The sequence below is a fragment of the Phocoena phocoena genome, chromosome 2 (assembly GCF_963924675.1).
Source record: "Phocoena phocoena chromosome 2, mPhoPho1.1, whole genome shotgun sequence".
Lineage (NCBI taxonomy): Eukaryota > Metazoa > Chordata > Mammalia > Artiodactyla > Phocoenidae > Phocoena > Phocoena phocoena.
Window position 1 is genome coordinate 132,859,221 of NC_089220.1, and position 19,281 is coordinate 132,878,501.

General features: G+C 58.8%; 1 protein-coding gene across 1 annotated transcript in view; it reads left to right on the forward strand.

The window, feature by feature from the left end:
* RGMA (repulsive guidance molecule BMP co-receptor a) overlaps positions 1 to 16,254 on the forward strand; it is a 42,590-nt gene extending 26,336 nt beyond the window's left edge. The window contains exons 3-4 of the mRNA XM_065871761.1: positions 7,547 to 8,064; positions 15,538 to 16,254. Of these exons, the coding sequence (XP_065727833.1) occupies positions 7,547 to 8,064; positions 15,538 to 16,254 (1,235 nt within the window). The remainder of the gene's footprint in view (positions 1 to 7,546; positions 8,065 to 15,537) is intronic.
* Positions 16,255 to 19,281: the final 3,027 nt, after the last annotated feature.

Sequence of the window (19,281 nt, forward strand, 5' to 3'; positions counted from 1 at the left end):
GACAGGTGGGCAGTGAGGACAGGGGCCCGGTGGTGAGGGGCGGGGGGCGTCTCAGGCTTCTGTACTGCTCCTTCCACAGAGGCTGTGCAGTGAATTCTCTTTGAAGCTGCCCTCCCTCTGCTCTGCCTGCTTCTGTCCTAATTAAAGCCATCGCCTCTTAATGTTATGCCACTTCCTAAAATAGTGTTCTCATCATGCCAGGTACTTACTGAAGGTTATCCAGCGGGCTCCCCACGGTCAGTGGGATCTGGTCTGAAATCCTTAGGCTGGCGTATCGAGATCTAGTCAGGAAAACAGAAACCACATGGGGTATTGCCACAGAGGGAACCTGATACAGGGGATTGTGTCTAGATGGGCGTGGGAGGACGGAAGAGGCCACAAGGGACCACGGAGGCACACACAGAGTTGCAGGAAGCGACTTCCACTCCTGGGGCTGGAGGCACAAAGGGAAGAGGACCTTGGGGGCCCAGGGCTCGGAGGAGGGCCGCTACCTGGCTGGTCTGGCTACTTCGGAGCAGCGGCTGGAGGGGAAGAAGGGCCAGGGCTGGGTGGTGGTGCTGAGGTTAACCTGGCTGGGCCTCATCTAGTGCTCCCCGGTGGTGCAATCTAACAGGGGGCTGGGTGAACGGTGAAACGGGGTTTGCTGCATCCCAGCCCCACACAGAGCGGAGAAGAGCAGTTTGAAGCTGAACGACATTTGCTTCATCGCCGGCTTTCACTCGGGGCTTCCGCGCCTGGCCCCAAACTTGCGGCACACTCTGAACCATCCGGCATTTCACCTCCGGCCAGTCCCAGCAGTTCTGGAGCCACTTGGGCTCCTGGACCTCTGCCCTGCATCACCTGTCAAATCCCACTGCCCTTCAGGACCTGGTGGAAAGGCTGCTTCCCTGATAACCCTCTACGCCGCCATCCTTAAGTCTGTGTTCAAATGAACCGTGTCTTCTTCCCTGCATCCCGGTGGTCTGTGTAGCCGACTCCACCTGAGCACAGAAACCAACTGGGGCTTGTTCGAGGAATGGCAGGAGGCACCGTGCCGGGCACCTAGTGGGGTCCAGAACCTTCAGCAAGTCCATGAATCCAGGCAGTGACCCTGCAAACCACGGAGGCAGAACCAACGTGACTGTGGGGCTTGCCTTCAAACGAGCCGTATACTCCTTTAAGAAGAGGCAGGTTTCTCTCTCTCCCGGCTCACCCCAACCGCTCCTACACGGCAACTGAAACCTGATCTAATCCCTTTGCACGGGGGTAATTTATTGGTCTATTGGGCTTTTCTTGGTGGCAAATTGCATTGTCTTTATTCCTGGGTTCAGGCTGAGGAAGGGCTCCTGCATTCCTAAGACTCCTTTCTCAGGGCCGAGCCTTCACACCCCGTGGAGCTCAGCAAGATAAGTTTTATTGGGCTTCTTTGTTATGCAAACAAGCCGGTAATAATCAGGCTATTATTCTGAAAGATTGGGCTTGATTAACAGTTCAAAGGAGGTCTCTGAAAGCGGCTAATGCCGCACTGGTGCATAAATATTTTCATCCTGCCTGGGTTGGTACAGCTGCAGCTTCCAGCTCCTGGCTGCCGCGGCCCACCCCCTCCCCCGTCTTTCTCCTCGGAGAGGAGCTGGGTTGCTATTTAAAGGAAGAGAATTAAGTCAGGCAAGCCGTGTGTGGCTGTGATTTCTCTCTGCTGTATCTCAGACCATGAGGAAGGCAGTCTGGAGCCCACCTCCTGCAGAAGTGAAAGGTTACAAATGTGGGGTGCCGGAGCACAGATGCTTTGAGCGTAGAGTGTGGGAGTCAGGATTCTCAGGGGATTTTCAGGCAGGAGGTGGCACCCTAGCTGGGTCGTCGATGGTTGACAGTTCAGTGAGCCCCACAGAGAGGAGTGGCCAGAGGGTGAGACCAAAGAAGGTGACACAGGGAAGCCAAGGGGCCATCTCCAGTATTCGCAGGGTTACATTTGAGCTTTTTCTGTGTGGCTCTAGAGAAGGGCCAAAGCCCCACGGATCTCCCTGGGGGGCAGTTGTGGGTCCACAGCTGGAGCTGTCCAGAGCAGGAGGGGCCAGCCCTGCCCAGCAGAGTCCCAGTGGCAGTGGAAGCCGGATGCCCACCGGGCAGGGATGCCGCAGGCAGATTTCCTGCCACGGGGGCTGGCTGGAGGTACAAACTGGTGACCTGTGGCATCCCTCAGGCCCCAGGTTCTAAAATTCCATGGTGCGCCTCGGGAAGCCGCCATGGAGTTTGGTCGCCAAGTGATCATTAGATAAAGCGATCTTAACAAAGTCAATTACACAGAGAAGTGGGAGGCCTGGCCCTAACTACACAAGTTGGGAGCGAGTGGGTCCAGTGGTTGCCCAGGGTCCCAGCCTGCACCCCACCTTTTGAGCCAAGTGTCCGGCATCACGGGGCGCCGGAGGGAATCGGGGTTCCTGGTGGTGAGTCTGGCTGGCCACTGTCTTTGCAGCCTCTGGATTCTCTTCTGTTTGTTCCCTAGCAGCTAATCCCAGAAGTTCTACGTCTCAAGAGGCTTGAGTCAAATCCAAACGTGCCTAATAGGCTTCCGAGGAGCGGGAAGTCTGTGCAAGGGTCTTTGCATTTTCCTGGGAGTCTGAGGTGGAGCTCCAGGTACCAAGAGTCAGAAGGGGCCCCTTGAGAGCTCCCCGTGCCTGAGGACACAGGGTCTGAGATGGAAATAGGAGCTCAGGAGAACTTTAATCACCTGGCTGTGCGCACATGGGCTGCTGTGGCACCATGGCAAGGTGGCCGTCTGCAGGAGCCAGGCAGGAACAGGGCAGCCGGCCGCCTTCTGTCGCACTGAAAGCACCAAGGAAGCCGCGCTCAGAAAAGCTCGCTACCTCTTCCCACTCATACGAGTTGCAGTAAGCTGTTTCAGAGTCTCGGACTTTCCTCTCCTTCTTCCTTGAACACTCACATCAGAAAAGCCCAAGGTTTACTGCCTGGAATTCAGGTCTGTCTTTCTTTTTTTTTTTAAGATACAGCACATAAAAATCAGCCCCTCTGGGGTCTCTTTGGCAGGTGACGCCACAGTCCAGAGCTTTTCCTTTTGATGCTGGGCCAGGTTACATTCAGGTCCCTGACCTGGGTTGGGGAGCCTTCAGTCTGTGATTTACTGGAGTGGAACACAGGGCGGCAGGATGACTCCATGGGGGTTAGGGCCCCTTGGCTCGCCACCCGTGGGGACTGTCCAGCCTTGGCATCCCCAGCACCCTCCCCTGAGGCCCTCAGGAAATGATGGCAGACGGGCCTGGGAGAGCTGCGTTACCACCTGGAGAGAGGGCAGAGGGGATCTCCCCCAGTTCTGGTCCCAGCTCTCGTTACTCTCAGTGGCCTCTTATACACCATTCCCCTACCCTGATCTGTAGCTTCTCCCTTATGATGGGAGCGCCTGGGGTTCCTCTTAGACCCTTAGGAAGATGTGAAAGGCCCAAGGGTTCGGGACAGCTGGGGAAACCCAGGACATCGGGGAAATGTGGGCCCAGGCATCATGGTCCTGGACTGATCCAGGTGGGCTTTGGGGCTGGGCCTTTGGGTGTGAGTGGACAGTGGGCAGGAAGAGCTGGCCAGACCCAGCTGATCTGAGTCAAGGCAGAAGGGCAGTCGGAGCGCCAGCCAGGGCCCTAACCCGAGGAGGAGGGTAGAGGGCTGGGAGCAGTCCCTGGGATTCGCTAGGGAAGAGGCAGAGGGAGGGGCCGGCTCCCATCCAATGCCCTTCCATCCCCTGCCTGGTGACTTTTAACCTCCGACCTCACAGGGAGGTTGTATCTGTCCCCCTCTGAGACCTTTGTTGGGGACCTTATTTGTTGAGTGCCCACTGGGTCCCAGGCATGCCAAGTACATCTCAGTCCTCAGCAGCTTCTGAGGTGGGTGTTACCTCCACTTCACAGCTAAGGAAACTGAGGTCAAGTCCAATTCCCACAACTACTCGTAGGGGACAGGGTGGGACTTTGGACCAGACACCCTCCCTCCAGCGCACACTCTGCCCGCCATCCCACGCGACCAGCGTCGCCTTCAGACTTCCCCACTTTTGGCCCAGCCCTGGACGATCGCATCGAGAATGTTCTCCAGAGGGTTGAGAAATGGGATTGGCTGGACTTCAAGCTCAGCCCCTCTACCGTCACCGCCCCGCCGGGATGGAGGCCGGAGGGAGGCCCTGGGTGCGAGGGCAGCGGGAGAGCAACCCCTGTCGCCGCCTGCGGGTGGTGGGCGGAGCTGCCATGCGCCCTCAGGGGGGTGGCCGGTTGCTACCTGTGGCTCAGGAGGGGGCGGGGGGAGCAAGGGGCGGAGCCACGGTGAACAGAGGGATGAAAGGCCTTGTCGCGGAGCGCTGACAGCCTGAGTGCCCCGGGCTGCTCAGTGTTGGCAGCTGGGTCGCAGCTGGGCTTGCTCCTCGGGAGGCCGGTCTCCTCACTGCCCCCTCTGCCTGCAGCCCCCTCGCCCCCCACTCCCCGAGAAGATGCCCCGTTCACACATTCCAGACCTGCGGGGGAGCCGGGGGGTGGGGGTGACGGGCAACTTGGCCCCTCTGTGACGGGCTGTTGAAGAGAAAATGACCCCCAGAGCACCTGACAGCGATGCAGACCTCAGGCCCACTGGGCCCGGCGGAGGCAGAGCCCGGTGGTTGGTGGGCACATTCGAGGAGCACGGCTCTGAACAGATCCACTCGATGACCCCAGGACACTTCGGGGACTCTCTCTGAGGGCACCGGAGTGGGATTTCGGTCATGCATTCCAGACACACCAGAGAGCTCTTTATCTGAGACACTGCTCTGACCCCAGGTGTCAAGGCTGTGCAGACAGGAGACCCCCCGTCGCCCGTTTGGGGGGAATAGAGCCACGCATGACAGGGGTCGGGAATGGGATGCCCCAACGCGTCCCACACTGTGTGCAGGTTGGCCCTGCCCTGGGCAGCATCCCGACCCCAGCCTTCAAGCCCCTCGCTGTACCCTGAGAAACAGGCCCTGGAAACTAGTCTGTGGAGGCAACGCCGCGGAGCGTGTGGACCATGGGCCTCCTGGCGGGTGGCAGTCTCTCAGCGTCGCAGGAGGGGTCCTCAGGGAGAGGCTGAAGCCCACCTGTGGCGGAGTGTGCCTTTGAACCACCCAGCAGCCGGTGGAGGGAATCGTGAATGCACCAAGGTTGTCCGAGGTCTTGGCATTGCCAGGGGCCTGGGCTTTCAGGTCTGAGGGGCTGGATTCACATCCTGCTTCCTCCTCACAGTGGAACCTCAGTCAGTCTCGCTGAGCCTGGCTCTGCTCTCTGGGAGGCGGGGATGTTGTAGTGCCCACCTGTGAGGCTGCCCGGGGCCCCGAATGAGGTGAGGCTTGCAGGGCCCAGGCCACTGAGCCTGGAACAGAGTCAGTTAGCTGGGACTTCAGTCTGTGCCACCCCAGCTTGGCTCTGGTGGAGAGCTGAGGCCAGCACAGCCCTGCGTGTGCTGCAGTGGTCTGGCTGTAAAGGGACGGGCACTGTCTTTTCTGTCCTTTGGGCAAGGTGAAGGCCAGAGGGGGACCCAGGGCTGTTTGGGCAGTGGGCAGAGCCAAGGTAGCTGCCACTCAGCACGAGGCCTGAGTCCCTTTGGGGCAGTTTCCTCTGAGATGCCTACCTCCAGAATTCTGAGAAAGCAGAATGGCAGGTCAGCTCACCTGTAATCACCGAGGCTACCGGAGTGGGCATTACGGGGCGGCCGCAGACCGGAGGTGGGGGGTTGGCAGCTGCAGCGGCCAGTTCCCCTGACCTGTGTTCCTCCACACTGCTTGTTCTCCGCGGCATCCTTTCCACACACACCCCCACCTCGAGGCCCCCTTTACCATCTCCCGCTCAGGCCACAGTAGCATTTGCCGCCCACAGGGATGTTGGGCCCTTGGGCATCTTCTACAGGTTGGGAAATCATGAAGATGGCGGGGCTGGAGACTCTTCTAGCCACCTTTCAAAGGAGACCTGGGCCAGGAACATGGCTCTGTGGGAGGGCGACCACACAGGGGGTCTCCCCGGATGGGCACCTCTTCACAGTGGTCACCACCTATCATTTACCGGATCTGCTTCTCTAGGTCAGCATGCTTCTTCCACTTAAAATGGGAAATCTGTAGCTCTTCTATCAAATCTGTTTTATTTTTCCTAATACGTATTTAAATACGTGACTTGTCAAGTGAAAAGAAAAATGCTCACCCAGATACCTCCTGAAATGACCTTGTTTACCAGAGGTGTGACAAATACAGGTCAAGTTAGGGGAAAAGCCTGAATTTTAGGACAAGCACCGTGTTGATATACTTGGGGCAAGTCACACCAGCTCCAGGAGAACAGCGTCCGCACCTGCAGAGGTGGGAGAGCTCCCTGAGCTCGGTGGCCCAGGCATCCAGGTACGGGGCCTGCAGCACAGACCAGGGCCACACAGGGCAGCTGCCTGGATGGTTCTTTGGCTAGCCTGGCCTCATATACTTCTGTCCCTGCTTTTAGGCACAGCTTGATTTTATAGGTAAAAAGCCAGTAACGGAGAAGTAAACTGACTTAGAGCCAGATGAGTGGCCGAGCCAGGAGTGGCTGGAGCTAGCGCCTCCTTCCCCTCTGTTGATTGGGCTGAGACACCAAAAGCTGCACCTCGCAGGCTGCCGGCCCCTTTGCACCTGGAAGCCTGTGTAGAAACGTCCCTCCTGCTGCCACTTCTGGTCGCTATGGGCCGTGCAGAGGAATCCAGGAGGCCGGGAAAGGGCAGATTCCATGATGCAGGTGTGTTGAGGTCACAGTTCTCAGGCATGATAATTATCTGTAGCTAATTATCACTAAGGTCTCAACGCTGAAAGTGACCTTAAAAAAAAAGCATGAATTAGAGCAGATCCAAGGTTGCCACTCAGTTGCCTCCCAGCTTGCTCTCCTGAGCAGGATAATGGGGGATGGAGCTACGGAGACCAAGAGGGAAGCTGCCCTGCATCTGCAGACGAAGTGACAGAACCAGGCCCTCTGTGACCAGGGCTAATATAATCACACTAGCCAACATTCATTGAGCTTCTGCTCTGTGCCCGGTGCCGGGATAAGTCCTTTAACACTTTCAGCAACCTCATAGGGTGGATACTATATTACCCCATTTTCTAGATAAGTAAAATGAGGCACAGAGAAGTTAAGTGATTTGTACAAGGTCACACAGTGGCAGAGATCAGAACACATACTGAATAGTGGGGCTTAATTCCCGGCCAGATTTCTTTTGCTGTGCCGAAATTCTTGGCGGTAGTTGTGAAAGTGTCAACAGACGCCAAAGGCCCAAGGGTGGGCGGAGAGCTTGCGGCGGGGGTGGGGGGCGCCGGTAGTCCTCCGCCAGGCCTTTCAGCCTGCGGTCCGCAGGCCTAGCCACTCATGGTCATTACGGCTGCGCAGAAGAATCGGGAAAGTGGGAAAGGCAGGTTCCATGCCTGCAGGAACACTTCCAACGCCTGAGATGAGGCGTCCTTTGTCCCTTGCACGTGCCCCGCAGCCCTGGCCCACGGGGGTGGAGGAGGCCTGGGCTTACCACTCCCAACGTGACAGCGCCTCCCTTCCTGTATCCGCAGCCACCTCCTCGTGCAAGATCCTCAAGTGCAACTCTGAGTTCTGGAGCGCCACGGCGGGCAGCCACGCACCGGCCCCGGACGACGCCCCTGAGTTCTGCGCGGCGCTGCGCACCTATGCCCTGTGCACGCGGCGCACAGCCCGCACCTGCCGGGGGGACCTGGCCTACCACTCTGCCGTCCATGGCATCGAGGACCTCATGAGCCAGCACAACTGCTCCAAGGATGGCCCCACGTCGCAGCCGCACCTACGCACGCTGCCGCCGCCACCGGGGGACAGCCAGGAACGCTCGGACAGCCCCGAGATCTGCCACTACGAGAAGAGCTTCCACAATCGCGCGGCCGCCCCCAACTACACGCACTGCGGCCTCTTCGGAGACCCGCACCTCCGGACTTTCACAGACCGTTTCCAGACCTGCAAGGTGCAGGGCGCCTGGCCGCTCATCGACAATAATTACCTAAACGTGCAGGTCACCAACACACCGGTGCTGCCTGGCTCAGCCGCCACCGCCACCAGCAAGGTACGGGGGAGGGGGGCCGGGGGTGGTGAGGCGGGTCACGGCACCAGGCCCTGCCATCAGGAGGGCCCGGGCTTTCCTCCCTCCGACCCAGACGCCCCCTGACCCGCCATGTTCCTCTCGTCGGTAACTGAGCAAATTATTTAGGAAGGAATGTCCTGCACGTTCTTTGTCGTCAGGTGAACTACCCTGGAGCCACCTCTGCCCTTTGCCCAGAGTGCGGTGTTTCTCAAACTGCTGCTGTACACCGTCCACTAGGGGTCTTTGAAATCAGCCTTCTGGCGTCAGAAGCTAACACACAGGCACAGTTTGGGGGTGGGTCTGGGTTGGGGGGCGCAGGGTAGAACAGGATAGCCAAACCTAGCCAATATTAAGGCAGTTTGTGAATGCTTTCCCAGTGCAAGAGTAAACGTTTAGGAAACTTAGTTTCTGTTGTGTGCGTTTGTTCACGTGCGTGCACATTGGATCTGGCTGTAAATAAGATGGATTTCTTATTAGGGTTAATAGTCCAGAAAGTTTAAAAACACTCCCAGAGCATTCAGTTTCAAACTTCTGGGATAGTCTTTTCTTGCCCCAAACTATGTTTTCGTAGAACTCCAGTGTCAAATCCCAATAAAGGGGAGCCGATATGCAGGTATGTTTCTGTCGTTATCATCACGGAGCTTTCTGTCCAGTGGGAGTCAAACCCCGCCCCAGACAAGCGGACCCAACAGCCTCCTGGAGGTGACGGTCCTGCCCAGGGGTTCTTACTGTGGCTGTACATTTGTGAACCGAGCGGATTTTAGAAGGTAATGGTTCTGGGCCCCCCCAGGCCGCTCTGACACCACATCTCTGGGTGGGGGTCAGATGTGTTCTTTTTTTTAAACCCCCAGGGATTCTGGGGCACGGAGGGCATTGAGGACGCTGGTTGGAGGCCCCGGCTGCTGGATGCTGCTGGTGCCAGTCGGGGCTGCAGGGTACCATCCTGCCCTTTGTCTCTGTCCCACACTGACACAGTAAGGCTGCAGCCTCAGAGCAGAGAGGGCCGTGGTGTCTGGGCGCAGGGAAGATGGAACAAGTGAGGACAGGGCATCAACCCACTGAGCACCCCCAGGGCCACCCATGCAGCCCGTCTGTCCAGGGCAGCTCCGGAACCTGAGGCTCTAGGAGGGAAAGTGGCCTCCCCACCCAAAGTGCATTCGGCTGGGAACCAAGCTGGGATTTCACCGGAGCCAGGGGACTCCAGAGCCCAGCGTGTTCTCACTGCCAGGAGAGGAGGTTCCCATCTGGAGCCCTGGAGGCCACCGAGAGCCAGTCATCTTCTGACCCAAGGAGGCGTCAGTGTCTGGGTGGCAGGACTCAAGTCCTACTCACAGAGCCACAGCCAGAGGCAGCCATGATGTGGCCCGTGGCCCAGGCAATGGGACATTCCTGTCCACTCCAGATTCTCCCTCCCAGTTTTCCAGGAGGGTCTCCCATGACCTCACATTCAGACTCAGCCGGAGAACGTGGTCTCAGGTCCAGGAGGCTGGTGGATGATTAGAGTCCAGGCCATGGGGACAGCTCTACCTCCCCGGGGCCTGGGCCACCAGAGCCCCTGGAGTTTCCGGTTTGGCAGCGGGTCTGTTTTCCCAGGAAGAGCACATTGCAAGACAGTGTGTAGGGCAGTGCCAGGCTGGCCCACAAGGGCGTTTCTGTCCCTCCATGCCCCAGAGGAGGACACTGAGGTGACCTGGCAGCCAGGAAAATTCCTGCCACCTCCCTCTGCTCCGGTGGCCCTTGCATGCCCACAGGGGTCTCTTCCTGGGACCAGCTGCTGGGTAGGAAACAAGCAGGCCTTAGCCCCATGGATGCTCTTACAGGCCTTTGGCACCAGGCCACGAAGCCTAGTGGGCAGCAAATTGCGGCCGGGGCTCCCTCCTCCCCCTCCCCCCTCTCAGCCCTCCACAGACTGAGGGGGGCCTGAATCAAGGTGCCGGCCGCCTTCTGTGCAGCGACCGCCTTCACCTACCCGCCTCCCTCCCTAGAGCCAAGATAAATGAATGTCTGGAGCCTGAGGCTGCGGCTTCCAAATTCAGCAGCAAACACACCGTGGAAGGGGGACCCCGCCTCCCTGTCCCAGGCTGGCAGGGGGGCACACAGGAGGTCTGAGGGTGTGAGGGGGCTGTGGACCTCAGGAGGCCTACCCCTCCTGACAAGGGCGGTAGAAGCATCAGATGTGATAACAGACCTGGGAGGAGTTGTGGTTAATGACCAGCAAGGGGGGCTTGCTGGCCCCTTTGACTGGGGGTGAAAGCTAGAGAAGGAGCCTTTGGGTCACATACTAGTGGGTCCTGCAGGCCGGGATGAGGTGCCTGGGCTTAGAACCCCTGGATGCCACCCTCAGCTCTCTATTGGCACACAGTGGGACCCTGAGCTCAGCGAGGCCGTCCACAAACCAAATGGCTTATTCATTCATTCATTCATTTGTTCTCGTATTCCTTTCATTCACTTAGCCCACGTTTTTCAAATGCTCACTCTGTTTCAGGCTCACTGCTGGGCACTGGCCAGCAGCACTGCCCAAGTAGGCATGGGAGTGCCTCCCTTCCTGTCCCAGCACGAAGCTTCCAGAAGGCTCTGGGGCTCTGCAGCAGAGCCCCTTGATCAAGCCAACCCATTTCCGCGGTGACCTAGGGCCACCTTGATCTTCCCAGCAGGTGAAGAGTTTTAGCAGCCTTCTCTTACCTCCCCGTCAGCCAGGAGGCAGCCCGAGGCTCTGCTGGAGGCCGGGCGGCGACAGGCTCCGTGTCTGGCCAAGCCAGTCTCAGGCCTCAGGGCCGATTGGGGTCTCACGGTACCCGGGTGAGAGGCATGGGTGGCTGGTTCCCCAGTGCCCTCGGCCCGCCTCTGCCTGTTCTCTTGGGCCTCCATTACTCAGGTGTGTGTGTTCCTTCGCTGATTCAGAAAACATTGAGCAAACAGCTCTTCTGTGCCAGCCTCTGTGCTCGGCGATGCCTCCCTCTCAGCGCTCCCAGGCTAATAGTGGAGCACGAAGATAGCCACAGCATGCCGGTGACGGGTGCTGGGGCAGCAGGATGGAGGGTCTTGGGGCGGGGCACTGGCTCTGCACAGAGCACTGGGGAAGGCCTCCTGCCTGCCCTCGCCCTGAGCTTGCCCCCGAAGGACAGGACGGGAGGGGCAGCAGCAGAGCCAGGCAGTGTGGGCTCTTATCCCCAAGGTGGTGGAACCTGGGCTTTTGTGATTTCCCACCCCCTCAGCCGTGGTGCCTTGCCCAGGAGCACGGTATTCTCACTGTCCAACCCTGCCTAGCCCTCTGTTCTTGTGGAGGGTCGAGATCTAGTGTTTTCCAGCCCAAGCTGACATTTCAGCCTCCCGTTCCCGTGGGACTGCCTCCCATGCCCGCCCCCTGCTCTGTCTTCCTCTTTCTGGCTGCGCTGGTGGCACCCCGTTTTGAGCCTCAGGGAGGAGAGGAGCTCGGATCTCGGTGCCTCCCCCCACGGCGGCCCCCTCGCATGTTCCCCGTTGCACTTCCATTCCATCACACGGCATCCTTCATCCGCTTAGTCTGTGACATCACCTTCCACCCCCGCAGTGTCAGCACCGTGAGGACAGGGGTCTTGGGCTGTTTCCTCCCCTCATGTGGACACAGCCCCCAGCCCCAGGCCTGGCACACAGTTGGCGCTCCATGAATAGTTCTGATGACACTCGGGCTCTGCCCTGTGCCCAGCAGTGGAGAGGGCGCGAGCCCCTCGGGGAAGGGGGGCAGCCGAGGCGGGAGCGGCAGCCACGCCTGCGGCTGTGTGGGCAGTGAGCCGCCTGGCTTTCGACAGGCCTCCTTCATGCTGTTCCTTGTGGTTGAGTCCCTGGCACCGGTGCCAGGAAGAGTCAAGCAGCCTGTCAGCCTTCCAGGAGACTGTCTCCGCGAGAGATGGCGGTTAGAGCGAAACCAGCCTTTCCTGTTCCAGGGAGGCCGATGGCACTGGGAATGCCACCCCCCTACTCCCCCGCCCCCAGTGTCTGTGTGGCCCTGCACACCAGGCAGGGACACCGGAGCCCCTCATTGCACACCCCTCCCCCCATGGCAGGACCACCCACTGCCCAGACCACCCCGGTTGGCCCACCTCCCGGCCCCCCGCAGGCAAGCAGGCAGGCAGGCGGGCGGCCTCATCAGGGCAGGAGCCTAGGATGGAGACAGGAAGCAGCAGGAGGTGGATCCCTGTGAAGTCGCCACGTTCATAGGTCTGGGCAGTGAAGGAGCGGCAGTTTCGTGGGGTTCGATGATGCGTGGGGCTAGGGGCAGGATAGAGGGGCTGCAGCCACCTTGGACATCCCACAGCGAAGCAGAAGAGCCTCGTCCCGGGACCAGCCTGTGACCTCCAGGGAGGAGACAGGGAAGCAGAGCCCCGGGCTCAGGGAGCTATGCACGCGGGCCTCCCGCCGTAGGCCGCTGTGGCCTCTGGCAGGACCTCCGGCTCTCGACCTCAGAGCACCAGCCCCTCCTCGTGTCCCATGAAGACCGTGCAGAGTGCCCCCTGCACACCCGTCAGGCCCCACAGGCGCGGTGCCTTGGCCCCAAGACTTCTAGGGCCACGAGAAGGCTTTCCTTCCTTTTAAAGTCAGAAGGAAAAAGCCAACATGATCCAACCTAGACTATATTAGTCTTTACGCCAATGCAGTCCCAAAACGTAGCGTCTTTCTTTTAAAAGAATTTTGCTGGCGTATAGTTGATTTACAATGTTGTGTTAGGTTCAGGTGTACAGCAAAGTGAGTCAGTTATACGTATATCCACTCTTTTTTGGATTCTTTTTCCATATAGGTCGTTACAGAGTATTGAGTTCCCTGTGCTACACAGTAGGTCCTTATTAGTCATCTGTTTTATATATAGTAGCGTGTATATGTCAATCCCAATCTCAGCCACGAATGTAGTTTTTAATGTTTCTGACGGAGGAAGGGACCCAGCAAGGCCCAGGTGCCCTGGAGTTCCCAAAAGTCATACTGTGGCCTGCCCCTCTCAGACTTCCTCTCATCCCTACGTCTCTCAGGAACGGGGTGAGAAGGGCTGGGGTCTTCTCTGCGTTCCCTCTGAGGGCCCCTCGTACACTCCCTGCCTGGTCACCCCTGAGCTTTATACTGGCGTGAGTGGACGCGCAGAGCAGCCGTGAAACAGAGCCGGCGACACCTCCAGCCCAGCTCTTGCTACTTTGTGGGTTTGCTCAGCCTAGAACTTTCTGCAGCCCCTAGGCTGCCCCTCTCCAGTCCTCAGGCGTCTCAGCACCTGCTCCTGGGGCCCCCAGCCAAGGCCACTCCCTGCCGGCTTCCCCCTCCTGGCTGTGTCCCCAGCCACCCCGGAACTGCAGCCAGACACTCCCTGGCCCATGCCCCACCGGCACCTCCCCCTCCGCCTGTCTTGGCCGGCCTCTCCCTGACCCTCCTGCCTGAGCTGAGGTCCTGTGGCAGCTCTCCCCGCCTTCCCTTCCCCATCGGAGCTGCTTTGGGTTTCCTCTTTGGTTTCTAGCAAGTCTGGGGCCTCGCCTTTGTCATACACCCACTGTTCGGCCAGAAATTCTCCTAGTGCTTTGCTGCATTGCCCTCAACCCTGAGAGCTGTCCAGGCCATCTTCATGCCCCTCAACTGCCACGTCCCCCTGGGGTGCCCAGGCAGAGAATTCAGCCACGGCCGACCATACATGTCGTCAGCAGCCCCCCGCCCTTTGCTAGAGCCCCTTCGGCCTACAGACGTTATGAGGACATGTGGTACCCCAGCTGGTGAGGCCCTTCTTCTCCAGGCTTGGTGGTGGGGATGAGGGGACAGGGCCTGGGAATGGTGGCTGGGGGCCGTGAAGAGGTTGGGGCCGGGCCGGAGGGGGGTGCTTTTAGCGGGAGGTCCCAAGATGCCTGGGCACCATCTTGCCCCCATCGCCCCGCCTCTCTCCCTGGCTTCAGGCTGAGAGGAACAGGGCGGGGGCGAGTTTCCCAGTTTCACTCATGTCTCCACCCCATCTTCCTGGTTAGGGTTACTGAGAAAAGAACAGCCAGACGTCTCACCCAGGGTGACAGAGGAAACACATCACTCCCCGGACTGTTGGTCTCTTGTCCTTCTCCCAGGCCTCCCACCCTATGACTTTTTGGCCAGAAATGCCCAGGGACTGGAAACCAAGAGCCTAATCCCAGCTCTGCCTCTTGCTGGCTGTGTGACCTTGGGCAAGTCGCTTTACTTTCTGAACCCGAATTTCCTTGTCTATAAATCCGAGGTAATGTCCCCTTCCCTGCAGCGCCGCACAGGCCCAGAAGTAATCAATGCAGCAAGTGTGCCTGTGTCTGTGGTTTGCAGGAGGACGGTTACTGATGGAGCCGCTTAGCCCTCTGCTTCTCCAGTAACTCAGCGCAGCCCCTCACCCCGGCTGCAGGCTCCAGCAGAAATGTGCCTCGCTGCTCCCCTGGCCAGGGCTGCCCGTTAATCTGGAGCCCCTGTCTCCCTTTTGCTGACTGGCACCTCCCTCCCCTCCCTCTTCCTCCTGCTACTGCCAAGGCCTGGCTGGGAGACCCCTCAGGGCAGCCCTGCTGCGGTGGCCTCTGCTGACCTCTGCCTGCCTGCCTGCATGGATTTTGCCTGCTCGTTCTTTCTTTGAACATCAGTCTCTTCTACCTGCTGTTATGTTCAGCCTGTGGCTCATGGTCCTTTGGTTGTGGTCCATATGCGTTTCCTGTTGCAGCTGTAACAAGTACCACAAACTGATTCAAACAAATAGAAATTTATTCTCATACCTCTGGAGGCGGAAGTCTGAAATGAGTCTTAAGGGGCTAGCATCAAGGTGTCAGCGGGACCAATCCTCCTGGAGGCTTCAGGGGAGAGTCTGTTCGTTGCTTCTTCCAGGCCTCTCCTGGTGGCCAGCATCCTTCAACTTGTGGCCACAACCCTCTGGTCTCTGCCTCTGTGGAAACCCCGCCTTCTCTTCTGCCTCCGTCTTATGAGGACACATGTGATTACATTTAGGGCCCACCAGGATAATTTCTTATCCTTAGTAAGTTAAGGATAATTTATCCTTAACCTAATCTCAACTGCAAGCTCCCATATGTCATATAAGGTAACATTTACAGGTTCCAGCGATTAGTGCCTGATATCTTGGAGGCCATTCTTCAGCCTACTACAGTGGATAACGACCTTTCATTTTTAATTAGCCATGCTTTTCTTTTTATGTTTCCTCCCTGTATATAGTAAATGAGCTGGTTTTTATTTAGGAGAGGAGTATAAAGTTCCCTAAGTCAAAAAAATTTTTGAGCAAAAATGCAAATTGTTTTAAAGAAAAATATTAAACGTGTAATAGGGCAGGTGGCACTGCACAGTGACCACAGTGGGGAAGGGGCGGTCTGGGACATCCTGGGGGCTCTTGCCATCCCTCCGCTCAGTCCAGAGCATTGTACGTCCGGGGCTGGGCCTTGTCCCCTCCACAGTTCCCGGTACTGCCTCACCCCCTCTCTTTGCCCCCTTGCCCCACAGCTCACCATCATCTTCAAGAACTTCCAGGAGTGCGTGGACCAGAAGGTGTACCAGGCCGAGATGGACGAGCTCCCTGCCGCCTTCGCCGACGGCTCCAAGAACGGCGGCGACAAGCACGGGGCCAACAGCCTGAAGATCACCGAGAAGGTGTCGGGCCAGCACGTGGAGATCCAGGCCAAGTACATCGGCACCACCATCGTGGTCCGCCAGGTGGGTGGCTACCTGACTTTCGCGGTCCGCATGCCCGAGGAGGTAGTCAACGCCGTGGAAGACCGGGACAGCCAGGGCCTCTACCTCTGCCTGAGGGGCTGCCCACTCAACCAGCAGATCGACTTCCAGGCCTTCCGAGCCGGCGCCGAGAGCCCCGGCGCCCACAGGCTACCAGCCGCCAGCCCCGCCCCCTCAGCCCCCGACACCTTCCCATACGAGACGGCCGTGGCCAAGTGCAAGGAGAAGCTGCCCGTGGAGGACCTCTACTACCAGGCCTGCGTCTTCGACCTGCTCACCACAGGAGACGTGAACTTCACGCTGGCCGCCTACTACGCCCTGGAGGACGTCAAGATGCTCCACTCCAACAAGGACAAGCTGCACCTGTACGAGAGGACTCGGGAGCCGCCGGGCCGGGCGGCCGCCGCAGGGCTGCCCCCGGCCCCCTGGCCCCTCCTCGGCAGCCTTCTACTCCTGCCCCTGCTTCCTGTGCTGCTGGAGGCCACCTAGGACCGAGAGCGAGGTGTCACCGAACTGGTCGGCGGCTGCACGAGGGCCGGTGGTGGCCTCCCGGTGGCCCCGCAGTCCCTGCAGGGGTCAGGAGCCCCGGCGGCCACGCACCTCCGCGCTGCCTTGGGCTGCCTGCTGGCAAGGGCTGGGGGCGTGGGACGTCCCCTCCCCTCCCCCGGGGCCCGGGACAAGGTTGTGGTGACCAGTGCTGTGACGTTTGTGACATAGAGCTGTGCAGAGGGAGAACTGCCCCTCTCCGCCCGCCCCGCCGTGTGAACGTGCAAATCAGAGCCCCTCGGGCCTAAGCCCTCACCCCGACAGAGACACTGGGCGTGGGCAGAGTCGACCTGCCCTCACCCCTGCCATGCACTGAAACAGGCCCGGCTGACTGCTGCACGCGCATCCCGGGCCACCTGCGCCCACCCCACGCACACACACTCGCACACACTCGCACACACAAGGACGGGGGCGCGGAGGGAGCCTCGAGGCTGGACCCCTGGGCAGGGCATCCTTTCCTCTTGGGCTTTAGGACCCCCGGGGTGCTGCTTGGCATCTTTAGAAAACTAATGTAACCCTTTGGCCAAAAAGTTGTGTCCTCCTGGTGCCTTCCCGCCTGTGGCCTCCCTGCGAGCCCAGGAGAGACCACCGTGTGTGCCCCGGCTGGGCACAGGCTCAGGCCCCAGTTACCAGGCCCCGCAGGTGGGGGACACGACACGTGTCGTCGGTACGTGCTCTGAGCAATGCCTGCTCTGGCGCCTTCCCCCACTGCCCATCCTCCTGTCCCCCGGTCCCCACTGTTCTTTGGAAGTCGAGTCTTTGCTTCTTAATGTCTAAACAGAGAGCTCCCCCCTTGATTTCTGTTCCATCCTACCCAGCAGGTGGCAAGAGGCGGTGAGCAGGGGAACTGAGGCGGCAGGGTGCGGGCTGGAGACTCAGCGGATGGGGCCAGCTGGCCTGCCCTGATCCTCTGCTTTCTCCTCACCTGCCCCCCAGATCCTTGCTCCCTGCCCTGTCCACCCAGGTCTGCATTCTGGGGAAAGGAGCAGGGCCTGGAAGGTGTCTCAGCCTTTAGCATCCCTGGCAGGATCTCCTCCTTCTAGGCCTTTCTCTTAAGCCCCATGGCCACACAGCCAGGAGACTTTCCCACCTCACGTCAGCCAAGCTGCCCATCCGAGGAGCCCCGAACCAGTCCCACCTCTGCTGCTGTTTCAGAGAACCCCGGGGACCAGCACCGAGCTGGGCTCCACTCCTAAAGGCGCGGCCGTGTCCCGGAGGGCGATCCTCCCAGGAGCCCCGCAGGCCCCACTGTCCCCGACCGCCCCTCTGCTGTTGCCCAGGGACCTCTCATACACTGGCCCGGGAGGCTGCGGACTGGTCCCTGCCTCCCCCTCCGAGAGGTTCCCTCTCTCTGCCAAGCCGTGGGCTAGGCGGGCAGGTGGGTGGGAGGCGCAGCCCCAGCCCCTCCCTGCTGGTTTTTAGATGGTCCCTATGTTGGAAGTAAAAAGTGAAGCACTTTATTTTGGTTGTGTTTGATCACGTTCTGCTTGGAAGTGGAGGCCCCTCACTGTGTCCCGTGTCTGCGACCTGTGTGGAGTGTCACCGCGTGTACATACTGTAAATTATTTATTAATGGCTAAATGCAAGTAAAGTTTGGGATTTTTGTTTTGTTACTTTCTTTTGGACTACGTGTTGGAGTTTTTTATCTGAACGGACTTTGTTTCCTTTCGGGGTGGAGGGTTGACTTTGGTGGTGGCTGACCCCTTACAGTGTATCTACCAGGGAAAGGGGAGCGGGCAGGAGCGCGCGTGCGCACGTGTGTGTGTGTGTGTGTGTGAGTTGAGTGTTGTGAGTGCCTGCAGAAGGAGAAGCAATTAAACAACCAAAGCCCCCTGCTTCTCTAAAATTACTTTTTCTCCTTGTGTTGAGCTGCCTTTGGGGCTTGAGGGGTCCAGGTTCCCTCGCAAAGCTGGAACCGTCTTGGAGACAGATGATCACATGGAGGGAGGGACATGAAGGGCCTTCTGGGGTGAGGTTGGGTGGGCTGGCCTGAGATCCAGGAGGAGTCCATCAGTCTAGGACCCCAGAGCTGGGACTGTGGCTGCCTCCCTCCCCAAAGGTCCCCCTCCTTGCCCGCAGCCCAGGGAAAGGGTGGTGGCACTGCAGGGGGTCCATCAGTGTGCACAGGACTGAAGCTTACTTCAGGTCTTCACATTTCATCTTTTAAAGTTATCCAGGGTTTCCCTGGTGGCGCAGTGGTTGAGAGTCCGCCTGCCGATGCAGGGGACACAGGTTCGTGCCCCGGTCCGGGAAGACCCCACATGCCGCGGAGAAGCTGGGCCCGTGAGCCATGGCCACTGAGCCTGCACGTCGGAGCCTGTGCTCTGCAACGGGAGAGGCCACAACAGTGAGAGGCCCGCGTACCGCAAAAAATAAAAGCAAAAATAAAAGCAAAAATAAAAATAAATAATAAAAATAAAGTTATCCAGTGAGTCAGGAACAAATGCATGCCCGTTTTACGGATGGGAAAAGAGAGACTCGGGGAGATGGACTGACTGGCCTAGGGTTCCTTAGCAAGGGCAGGGCCAACATGTACACCTAGGCCTGTTCTGCCCCCAAAGTCCCTGCTGTTCATACTAAACGCCAGGCAGCAGAATAGCAGCCCAGTTAAGCCAGGCCACGTCCCAGCTTCTCCACTTTCCTAGCTCTGTGACCTTGGGCGAGTCAACCTCTCTGAGCCTGCATCCCCTCCTTTGTAAAGTGGGGAGTGTCCATCCCATAGGGTTGTTTGAAGATTCAGTGAGTTAATTCCTGTGAAGTACGAAGGACAGGGCCTGGCGCACAGTGAGTGTCCAGTGTTGGTGTCACTATTATCCCAAAGCAAGAGGGGTTGAGTGAGACGGTGGGTGAAAGGAGAGGGGAGAGGGCCACGTGGACCCTGGAAGCTCGGCGGGGAGGTGAACCGAGAAAACCAGAGAAAGCATGTATCCCAAGCCGAGGAGGAAGTTAAAAATAGGAAGGGAGAACTTT